The sequence below is a fragment of the Pongo abelii genome, chromosome 10 (genome assembly GCF_028885655.2).
Source record: "Pongo abelii isolate AG06213 chromosome 10, NHGRI_mPonAbe1-v2.0_pri, whole genome shotgun sequence".
NCBI classification, from domain to species: domain Eukaryota; kingdom Metazoa; phylum Chordata; class Mammalia; order Primates; family Hominidae; genus Pongo; species Pongo abelii.
This window is the reverse complement of record NC_071995.2, coordinates 11,591,687-11,603,893: the sequence shown is the minus strand read 5'-3', so window position 1 is coordinate 11,603,893 and position 12,207 is coordinate 11,591,687. Positions and strand designations below refer to the sequence as shown.

At 37.1% G+C, this 12,207-nt stretch overlaps 3 protein-coding genes across 3 annotated transcripts in view; all 3 read left to right on the top strand.

The window, feature by feature from the left end:
* LOC100440863 (taste receptor type 2 member 30) overlaps positions 1-12,207 on the top strand; it is a 246,589-nt gene that overhangs the window by 114,918 nt on the left and 119,464 nt on the right.
* Positions 1-12,207, top strand: part of LOC100439397 (taste receptor type 2 member 64-like) — a 152,154-nt gene that overhangs the window by 20,483 nt on the left and 119,464 nt on the right. The gene's annotated exons all lie outside the window — the stretch shown is intronic.
* Positions 632-11,704, top strand: LOC100439033 (taste receptor type 2 member 31). The gene has a single exon (XM_054526831.2). It carries the CDS (start codon positions 4,050-4,052, stop codon positions 4,977-4,979), a length of 930 nt encoding a protein of 309 aa, XP_054382806.1. The 5' UTR covers positions 632-4,049; the 3' UTR covers positions 4,980-11,704.

Below are 12,207 nucleotides of genomic sequence, written 5' to 3'. Positions count from 1 at the left end.
AGTTAAACATAAGAAAGAATTAGTGAATTTGAAGATAACTACCCAGAATGAAGGATAAAGAGACCAATAGATAGAAAATATAAGGCTAGAGGGTCGGAGACAGTGAAGCTACAATCAGAACAACTAACATACTTCTGCAGTTCTGGAAAATTAGGAGAGAGCAAATGGGGCAGAAGCAATGTGGAGATTTTTCCAAAAGTGATAAATTGTATCAGTTCATATATTTTTAGAAACCGTCAGACTTCAGACAAGATAACCAAAACCAAATTAACATAAAATGACAGGACATCAAAGACCAATAGAAAATCTGAAAAGTAACTGGAGGAAAAGATAGATTATGTTAAAGGGAATAACTGTCTAAATGACAACCTGATTTTCAATGGACAAAAATAAAGCTAGAGTTCAATGGATTCATGTCTTCAGTGTATTTCAAAAGTAGAATAGATCTTGATAAACAGAAACTTAAAATATATCTTTTCAGATAAAAGAAAAATTACTATTATAATTTTTGTTGGTAGAGTTGGAGTCTCACTCTGTTGTCCAGGCTGGAGTTCAGTGGTAGGATCATGGCTTACTGCAGTCTGGAACTCCTGGGCTCAAACCATCCTCCCACCTCAGCCTTGTGAGTAGCTTCACTACGCCTGACTAACTTTTTCATTCATTGTAGAGGCAGTTTCGCTGTGTTGCACAGGCTGATATTGAACTCCTGGGTGCTTCTGCCCCAGCCCTACAAAATGTTGGGATTATGAGTGTGAGCTACCCTGCCTGGCCAATAAAGGGTCTTATTGAAAATATTAAGTTGAATACGCAAGAAGGAATACAAATTAATGAAAGTGGTAAATATGTGCATAATTCTAAATGAACGTTTACTGTAAAAAATAATAATGTCTTGTTGGGGTAATTATATAATTGATAAGACATATGCAAATGGCAAAAAATAGAATGGAGGTAAAGATGACAGGAGTAAGTTTAGTTAAATTATTTTTTGCACTTTCTATGTCTATGAGGAGATTTTGAACAATGATAATGTAATTCTACTCATAGGTGTATATACAAAGGAATTGTATCAAATGATATATGAAAGAATGTTCTAGTAGAATTATTCATAACTGTTCAAAAAAGAAGCTGGCGAAATACATATTAAGGTTGGATGAATCATTACAGTAATTCCATGCAATGGAACATTATAGAGAAATGAAAAAAATCACATGTACTTGCAACTATGTGACTAAATTTCAGAAACATAATGTTGAGTCCAAGAAGCCACAAACAAGAAGAATATGTAGGATTGCACCTACACACAGTTCAAAGCAGGCCAGACCAAGCTACGGAGTTTAGGGTTGCATACCTAGTTGGTAAAGTATAAAGAAAATTGAGGAAATCATCATCATAAATTATGGATATTGCTTATCTCAGGAGATGCAAAGAAGGGTTTAGGGGCTTGTAAAGTGGCATAGAGGTGGACCTAGGCTGTTTTCGGTGTTCCTTGTCTTGCCCTGCATGATGGTTACCTGAGTGTTTATGATACATTGTGGTATTTCCCATTTTTGTATTGGTTCATTTCTAAGTGCGCATTATAACTTTAATATACAAATTTGTAATTAGGAGAAATGTCTCATAGAAATTATTATTACTCGTCTCATTATATACTGAAGGGAAATATCATTTATTTGTATACATTCTTATACAACTCTAAGATAGTCGAAATAGGAACTTTCTTATTTAGTTGCAACGTGAGGAAATTTGAGATGATGTTATCTGCCACCCCCAGATCTTTCCAAAGGATTTCTTCTAGCCTTAATTATCCACCTCACAGCAACAAATCTTTGCCATTCCCCATCTGTTTTTTCTTTTGGCTCCTGAATTCCTGACACACAAGGTTGTACATATTTCCCACACTCTTGGTTTAGCAGAGTTCTTTTATCAGTTATGTTTTTCTGCAGGAGAAAACCCTTCAAAACTACATTAGATATTTACATCTCACAAGTCGTTTGATGTTGGTTTTTTTTTTTTTTTTTTTTTCCTGACAAGAGTCTTGCTCTGTCGTCCAGGCTGGAGTGCAGTGGCGTGATCTCAGTTCACTGCAACCTCTGCCTCCCGGGTTCACGCCATTCTCCTGCCTCAGCCTCCTGAGTAGCTGGGACTACAGGCGCACACCACCACGCCCTGCTAATTTTTGTATTTTTAGTAGAGACGGGGTTTCACCATGTTGGCCAGGATGGTCTCCATCTCTTGACCTCGTAATCTGCCTTCCTCAGCCTTGCCCGCACTGGGCCTGGATTTTATTTTTCTAAGTTGGGTTTGGTGGATGGCTGTGGTGATTTGAGATGGGCCAAAGTCTGCATCTTGGAGGATGTTAGAGTTTTGCCAATTTAGTCTGGATCAGGTGGCGGCAATATGACATCATTAGTTTCTCATTCTTCTTCTGGGAACATTGTACTAGGTAGGCGATATTCTCATGGTAAATGGAAAGAGGAAGAATCCCAAGTATGGAAGCCATCTCAAATTTCTATGCAAAGTGTAGTAATTTTTTGTTTATCAAAGTAAGTTAAATGATTGAATTCCAAGTTCAGGGGCAAGGTAGTCAGTCTTCCTGTGATAGGAGGATACTGCAAGATTATATATCAAAGGGTCTGGTACTCAGGAATTCTTATAAAATTGCTAAATATTTTATATAATAATATTTAAAGATTAGACTTGAGAGAAACTTTACCAAGTCCTAAGAATTAGAGATATGTTTGATAAATAAATATTATTCATGGGCTGAAAACCCGGGAAAATAGGACTAATTTCATCTACACAACCTCTTGGAAACTCATTTTTTATTTTGGAAATTACAAGAAAATAATTTGTTCCATTCATAAGTGGTGTGCACATGTGTGTATTTGTGTGCATATTTATGAGCTTGTGAATAATGAAGTTATACGAAAGTATTAGCAGCAACCAGATCTTATGGAGTATTGGCCTGCCTGTGGTTCTCAAGAAAATCTGAGATGCCTTTGATAAAAGCAGTTAGGATTCTGTGTATTTAAATCTGTCATTTAAAAAAGTCCGCATTGGTGATGATCTTAGTTATGACCAAGCTCCCTTTAAGAATTTAGACATTTATTATATGATATATATATTGAGTTACAAAACTTTCCTAACAACTGAAGTCACTAAAGATAAATGATAGAGAGGTTACACAAGGAAAAATTGCAAACACTGAAAGCGAATATGTCCCTATTTGCATACTAGCAAATGAGGATTCAGGTTTCAGGTCAATTTCAGTGTGAATAATTCCAGCCTATAACAAGAACAGACAGTGAATGAATGAGTTAATTTGAGTTGTTTGAAAATAAGAATGTTTTCCATAAAGAGATCATTGAACTCATCAGTTAACATGCCATGGTGATTTCTGGCTTGACACTGGTCATAACAATTAAAAGTAAAAAGAATGTCACAGCACATTCACAAATCAGGTGCATATAGAATTTAAGGTCAGGATATTCAAGCAATCACACCCAGTTATATTACATTGAGAGATGAAGCCAGCTATACTTTCTGAATCCAGTGGGGACTTGGAGAACGTTTCTGTAGCTAGCAAGGGCATTGTAAAATGCACCAAACAGTGCACTGTAAAACCACAGAAATCAGCACTCTGTAGCTAGCAAGAGGATTGTAAAATGCACCAATCGCTCTAAAATACACCAATCAGCAGGATCCTAAAAGTAGCCGATCACAGGGAAGATTGAAAAAAGGGCACTCTGATAGGACAAAAAAGGAAAATGGGAGGGGACAAATAAGGGAATAAAAGCTCATGGCTTCAGCCAGCAGCGGCAACCTGCCTGGGTCACCTTCCACTCTGTGGAAGCTTTGTCCTTTCTCTCTTCTCAATAAACCTTGCAGTTGCTCACTCTTTGGGTCCATGCCATCTTTAAGAGCAGTAACACTCACTGTGAAGGTCGGTGGCTCCATTATCGAAGTCAGGGAGACCACGAACCCACCTGCAGGAACCAACTCCGGACACAACAGCAGCATTTAAATTTTTTTTTTTTCGTCTGTTCGACATGATAACTTTTCTGCCCATCATTTTTTCCATTCTGGTGGTGGTTATATTTGTTATTGGAAATTTTGGTAATGGCTTCATAGCACTGGTAAATTCCATTGAGTGGGTCAAGAGACAAAAGATCTCCTTTGCTGACCAAATTCTCACTGCTCTGGCAGTCTCCAGAGTTGGTTTGCTCTGGGCATTATTATTAAATTGGTATTCAACTGTGTTTAATCCAGCTTTTTATAGTGTAGGAGTAAGAACTACTGTTTATGATGTCTGGACAGTAACCGGCCATTTCAGCAACTGGCTTGCTACTAGCCTCAGCATATTTTATTTGCTCAAGATTGCCAATTTCTCCAACCTTATTTTTCTTCACTTAAAGAGGAGAGTTAAGAGTGTCATTCTGGTGATGCTGTTGGGGCCTTTGCTATTTTTGGCTTGTCAACTTTTTGTGATAAACATGAAAGAGATTCTACGGACAAAAGAATATGAAGGAAACATGACTTGGAAGATCAAATTGAGGAGTGCAATGTACCTTTCAGATGCGACTATAACCACGCTAGCAAACTTAGTACCCTTCACTCTGACCCTACTGTCTTTTTTGCTGTTAATCTGTTCTTTGTGTAAACATCTCAACAAGATGCAGCTCCATGGTAAAGGATCTCAAGATCCCAGCACCAAGGTCCACATAAAAGTTTTGCAAACTGTGATCTCCTTCCTCTTGTTATGTGCCATTTACTTTCTGTCCATAATGATATCAGTTTGGAGTTTTGGGAGTCTGGAAAACAAACCTGTCTTCATGTTCTGCAAAGCTATTAGATTCAGCTATCCTTCAATCCACCCATTCATCCTGATTTGGGGAAACAAGAAGCTAAAGCAGACTTTTCTTTCAGTTTTGCGGCAAGTGAGGTACTGGGTGAAAGGAGAGAAGCCTTCATCTCCATAGATTCACCAGAGGGGCATTGTGTGTCTTCTAGCAGAAAACAAACTGGTGGTGTATGAAACATTTTATATTTCTTACTGGTTTTTCTGTACTGTATGTGTATGAATAATTTCCAAACTCATACCTAGGAAAGTCTTTGACCTAATATTAGTCTAGAAAAAAAATATATGTGTGTGTGTGTATTTGTGTATGAAAACTTAAGAACATTGACAATAACATAATCTTTTCTGTTTTTTCATACAAACTGCCAAATTATACAAAATATGACAAAAATTTCTTAGAATTTTGAAGCCATGTATATTTCATTCATGTATTTTATATTTCATTTGTAGAATTTATGATGTCTATTTATAATTATTAAGAACTAGCAGCTTATCCCAGGAAAAATATTGCTGTTTTCTATTGTTATTTGAACCACAGGAATACACCACATTGTGCTTAGAATTCATTGCTTGAACCTCGAATTTATTGGATGGTAAAGTCATTCAATTCTAAATCAATAATGAGGATGTATCTTTGGTGTTTTATTCCATTATGAATTTCTACTTTATGTTTAGTAAAAAACAATCAGAATTATTGTTAGAAAACAATGCACACAATAGAATTCAAGTGAGAAGCATATGCAGAGTAAATTTAGTGTATGTCTACCACAAGCAGTACTGAGGAATATTAGATTTCATACAAGTATGTGAATAGCTTAGAAAAAAATCTCTTCTCTAATAAAGGGGTGAAACATCAAGATCATGGTCTCAATTGGTATTATCAGTTATGCATATGCAGTTAGAAAAGTCATTTCTTCCAGCTTTTGAATTAAAGAAAAGCTGTTTTTGAAGTTGAGATCTCATATAAATTATTTTAGTATTCTTTCTAAAGCACTTTTAAGCCCCTGAATTGCTAATTATATCCTTACCTTCCATTTATAAAATTCCTTAAACTTCAGATAAGAGAACTCAAATCCTCTCTTTTTGAAAAAAAAAAATCAATGTAAATATAGTATAGAAATTGTGGAAAATATTTCAGTCAAACTTTTTGTAAATGTTAAAATAGTACCTATGAAATCTATGTATTAATTATGGGATGAGCCTTAACGTTGTAATTTTGTCATCAATGATGAAATGAAAGGATGTTGACATATTCTTTAATAGGAAGTTCTATTATAAGAAAGAAATGTACAGTATTGTTCACAGCTAAATTCTACCTGACTGTATTAATTCTTGGTGTTATGAAATTTAAAGTGTGGCTTAAACCTTAAGATAAATCATCCCCACACCTGATTTATGTATTTCTTTAATCATATATCTTCCTCAGTGCAATGTAAGAACCGTAAAAAAAGAGATAATGTCTGTCTTGCTTTCTGTTGGCTCCCAGGAACTAGAAACCAGCACCAAGAATAGATGGTCAAAAATGATACTTTAATGAACAAATAAATGGGTGGCTAAAATGGATAAGTTGATGTGGTAAACCAACGAAAAGGAAACTCATCACAAAATCTGCAGTTGCATGAATTCCCCTGTTCTAGTCTCAGGATAAGATTACAGGCTTATCCAAGCAGAATCCTTCCTCTAAGGAAAAGTTTGGCTATTCCACAATTTTAGGGGAAATATCACACTAATATAGTCTTGATGCAGCTGTATCAGGTGTCTGAATTGGAGACAAGGTAGAACATCAAAATTAGATGGCACCTATTACAATATTTTGAAAAATCATATAAACAACTTTGGTCTATTTGAATATGTATTTTTTTCTATTGTCAATTATATATTTGTATTATTATATTTTCTAGTTGATTATTTAAACAAAATGGCATTTCATTTCAAAAAATTGAGTTAGTAACCAGCTACTTTACCAAAATGTTTTTAATGTAATACCTGTTATTAAAGTGCTAACATTTATTTAGAAGTCAAATTCAAGACAAAAATGGCAAAGACGTGGAAATTGAGACAGGAACAAATGTGAAACAATGTGTGGTGATGTCTTGTATGACTCTGCTGGCAGCCACTTCACAGTGAGGTGAGAGAGACAGCATGACGGTCATCAGATGTGTGCACTTGGCTCCCAGCACTTTTCCAGAAGGGCTACAAGGAGAAACCACAGCTGGCGTTAGTCCGTGGAAGAGAGAGAGGAGGGAGAATGTATCCTCTCAGCTGTCATTAGTCTTCTATTTCTTATTGGTCAGGGTTTCCCTGAGGCAGAACTATGATTTCTGCTGTTCTCTCTTCCATCATCCAGTCCCTTGGTGGTGGTCATGAAAGTCAGACCTTATGCCCACAGTGTGGTGATGCATTCAAGTCCCAAATGGAAGGATGACCTGGATCAGGCAAGGTGCTGGCCAGGGGAATAGGATATAGTGAAGAGAATCTGAGAAAGCACATGTTTGTGTCCAATACTACCACTCCTTGTGCCACTGAGACGTGCTCATACCCTCCAGTCATGGCTGGCTTTATGAGCATATGACGTCCGCAGTTGCATAGGGTTTTGTGCTTATAGGGGCTTGTGTTTAGAGGGACTCTATGCTTGGATTAATGTTTTGCACTTGCTGTTTTGTTTTTCAGACAGAGAATACTCCTCTGCTGAAGAGGGAATGGTCTTGCACTAATTCCATAGGGATTTGCTCTCCTGTCTCCTACAGGCTTGTCAGAGATGTGCACAGAGTCTTATAATGCCCACTATGTATGCTTCTAGCATCTTTGAATCCTGCTGGATCAGCTGGCACAGTGGCCAGAGCAGCTTGGAGCACAGTCTATATCTTCTGTAGAGCCCTCTTTTGTTCTGGGTTCCACTTGAGACCAGCAGCCTGGGAAACTTCGTTAAGGAGTCAGAGCAATATTCTCAAATGTGGAATATGTTGTCTTGAAAATCCCAATAGGCCCCCAAAACATTGTGTCTCTTTTGTAGTGATAGGAAATTTGTAGAGAGAGCAACATGCCATTTACTGTAAAAAAGATTGTTTCAACATGTGGTCTAGGGACACTGAATGCTTGAAAACCTCACCTATGCTGTAGGTCCCTGAATCTTCTCAGGTTGATTTCTTTTCTTCTGGTATTTTACTTCCATTCATCGTTACAGTATTTTACTATTTTTAAGAAACTTGCCACTTCCTGATTATTGTACGAAGTAATATATTATTATTATTATTGCTATTATTTTGAGACAGGGTCTCATTCTGTCCCTGAGGCTGGAGTTCAGTGGCAGGATCACAGCTCATTACAGCCTCAACCTTCTGGGCTCAAGTGAGTCTCCCACCTCCGCATTGCTAACAGCTGGGACTGCAGGGGCACAACACCACGCCTGGCTAATTTTTGTATTTTCTGTAGGGCTAGGATTTCACCATGTTACTCAGGCTGGTCTCAAACTCCTGGGCTCAAGTCATCTTCCCGTTTGGCCTCCTAAAATGATGGGATTACAGTCATGTGCCACAGGGCCTGGCCTGTAATATTATTAATATATTAAATAATCATGATGTTTTAAAAAATGTAAATTAAACTGACAACAGAAGTGACATAGCCATGATATAAAACAGTGACACGGTGTTATTATTATTATAATACAAGGCAAATTGTTTTGATTTTTTTAATGGGTGTAGATTAAGAACCATTCACCAAATCACAAGCCCAGTAAAAAGTACCAGAAGCTATGCTCTGCATAGTGAAGACAGCACATCCTGGACAGCATTTGTGAGTGTTGATTGAAGTTTATGGTAGTCTGCATTGATTCTATAATCCACCTGGTTTTGGTAGAGGCCAGATAGGTTAAGTGAATCGAGTTATAGAAAGGACTACCATCCCCTGTAACTTTCAAGTGTTTTGTCATGGCAGTGACCAGTTCCATTCCTTAGGGAATGCGGTTATTATATTTTATACATTGTGTTGCCAGTAGAGGAGAATTTCAGAGGCTTCCCTTTGGTCCTGCTATAATAATGTCCCTTACTCCACAGTTCAAGAATAATGTGAGAGTCCTGCCAGCTGACTTACATATCTATTTCAATTACACTTTCAGGAAGAGGTAATAACTACAAACTGATTAGCTCCACCTTGGGATGGACATGAGCCAAAGCTCTAGGTAGCATCTGACCTTCAGAAACTCCCACTGCAGGCTGGATGTGATGGCTCATGCCTGTAGTCCTAGCACTTTAGGAGGCCAAGTTGGGAGGATCCCTTGAGAGCAGGAGTTCCCTTTGCAACATATGGAAACTCTGTCTCTACAAAAAATTTAAAAAATTAGCTGGCGCGTTGGTGCATGCCTATAGTCCCAAATACTTGGGAAGCTGAGGCAGGAGGATTGTTTGACCACAGGAGTTCAAGGCTGCAGTGGGCTATGATCCTGCCACTGTACTCCAGCTTGGGTAACAGAGGGAGACTGTGTCTCAGAAGAAGAAAAAAAAAACAAGTATAAATACTCACTGGCATCTAAAATATCAAGTAAAACAGTATTGAATCGATAATTAACAATCTGGTTCCTGCCTATAATAAAGAGGTAAAATTGAAAGTAGTAATACAAATAGTGTATTAACTCCTAACAAAATTAACCAAAGACAGTTGTATTTTCATCGCCCTTTGTTGTTGGTGGTGGTGTTTTTGAGATGGAGTTTGCCTGTCTTCCCGCTTGAGTGGAGTGGCATGATCTCAACTAACTACAACCCCCGCCTCCTGGGTTCCATTGATTCTTCTGCCACAGCCACCTGAGTAGCTGGGATTTTAGACATGTGCCACCACACCTGGCTACTTTTTGTATTTTTAGTGGAGATGGTGTTTCACCGTGTTGGCCATGCTGGTTTCAAACTCCTGACCTCAGGTGATGCACCTGCCTCAGCCTCCCAAAGTGCTGGGATTACAGGCCTGAGCCACCGCGCCCGGCCTATCATCTGCTTTTTATAGGTAATTACACTGAGGCAGGCAGTAGTTGTAAAATGGCGTCTCACATCATAGCTATATGAAGCAGGGATCTGGTTTCCTGTCTTGACAGTCTGACTTCAAGATCCCCTCTTAGAAACCATTATACTATAAAAACTGAAAAGAAATAAAATCCAAGATTGGAGACTGATTTTAACATCTATTCATTTTAAACCATTTCATAATCAAAAATAAATTAAATAGGGAAAAATAAACCTGAATATTCATACACAGAGAAGTGTAGACTCTTCAATGGAACACGTTTTTTAAGTGTCCGAGGAATAGTTATAAAATTGCTGAGTATTTTAATTAAATAACTAAGATTTAAGTATTAGACTCAAGAGAAAAACTTAGTCAAAGGCCTAAGCATGAGAAATTAAGCTTGATAAACATTGAAAATGTGCTGAAAAGCCCAAGTAAGAAAATTTTTCATTTTAGAAATTATAGGACAATAATTTACTCAACCTTGAGGGGTGTGTATGTGTGTGTGTGTGTGGGAACGTGTTTATGTTAATGAGCTTGTTAACAATAAGTTATACAAAACTATTAGTTAGCAGCAACCAGATTTTAAGGAATATTGGCCTTCCTGGGCTTCCTAAGAAAACCTTGGATGCTTTTAGTAGGAAAATTTGGGATTCACTTTCCATAAATCTGGCATTGAAAAAATGAATCAGCAGTGGTCATGATTCTAGTTTTGACCAAGCTACATATAACAGTGCAGGCATCCAATGTATGATCTACATATTAGTTTGGAAAATTTCCCTAACAACTGACATTGCTGAACACAAATTATAGACAGGTTAAACAAGCAAAAAATTGCAAAATGATGAATAAGAATATGACTTGATTTGTATGCCAGGAATTGAGAATTCAGCTTTCACTTCAACATCAGTATGAAACATTTTATAACAAGGACTTAGTGTTTGAATATGAGTCAGTTTGAGCTGTTTTGGAAATTATCATGTTTTCTATTAAGTCAGCCTTGAACTCATTCAATAGCATGGCCCAGTGCTTTCCATTTTGACATTCGTCAGAGAATTTAAAAGGAACCAGAACATTACTGCACCATCAGAAATCAGGTGCACATAGAAATTAAGCTCAGGACCTTAAAGGGAATCTGTACATTGATATTAGGCCTGCCTTTAAAAAATTCAGACATGGTTTGTTCACTACTAACCATTTTTTTCCATAACAGTAATAGTAGAGTTCGTATTTTCCCATGGGCACCTTCATTGTACTTAAAGACTGTTTTGATATTTCAACATATTATTTTCTTTGAGTCCTTTTAAGGAGTTGTTAAACAATGCTGAAATTTGCCTTACAGTATGCTGTTAACTACTCATATTTCTCAAAGTCATTTGATGTAATGTTTGGTTAAAGGAAATATGTCTAGCATAATTACACTTGTTCATAACAAAACAGCATTTAAAACTTGAGAAAAAATATTAGAAAAACTAATAAAGAATATGAATAAAGGGTTGGGCGTGGTGGCTGATGTCTGAAATCCCAGCACCTTGGGAGGCCGAGGCAGACGGATCACAAGGTCAGGACATCAAGACCATCTTGGCTAACACGGTGAAACCCCGTCTCTACTAAAAATACAAAAAAAAGAAAAATTAGCTGGGTGTGATGGCAGGCCCCTACAGTCCCAACTACTCAGGAGGCCGAGGCAGGAGAATGGCGTGAACCCTGGAGGCAGAGCTTGCAGTGAGCTGAGATCGCACCACTGCACTCCAGCCTGGGCGACAGAGCAAGACTCTGTCTCAAAAAAAAAAAAAAAGAAAGAAAAAAGAATATGAATAAACAAATATATGAAATATATAATTCATTATTAATAAATGTGCATGAAATCATAGTCATAGAATTTAAAAAGAGTAACAATTTTTGAATTAAGGATACATTCTGAAACAATAGAAAAAGGCTTATAAAATGTTAGGTTTAATAGTGTTTCATATAAATATAAAAGTGTAAACATTATTCTGATGTTACTTATTTTGGAAAGCATATGAAGTAATGGGAATTTTCATACACTGCTCCTAGAACTGTAAATCAGAGCAGTTACTTTGTCTGAGTATGGCATCATCTGATTAAGATGATGGATGACATATGAAGACCCAGTATTTGCACTCTTATCAGAATACATATACCCATACATGCATATCACTGAGTTTTAATAGCTAAGTTGAGAAGTCTATCAAATGTCCATCTGTGATAAAATGGACAAGTAAATTATGGCATACTTGTACAATAGAATACAGCAATCAAAATGAATTGTCTGAAACAAGTGCTCGGAGTAGACAAAAGAAACCAGCACTTTGACAGAAAATTTCTGAGCAAGCCAC

Bases quoted from the DNA above. Each gene is read 5' to 3' on its own strand.
- LOC100439033 (XM_054526831.2), top strand. From the start codon at position 4,050: ATGATAACTTTTCTGCCCATCATTTTTTCCATTCTGGTGGTGGTTATA.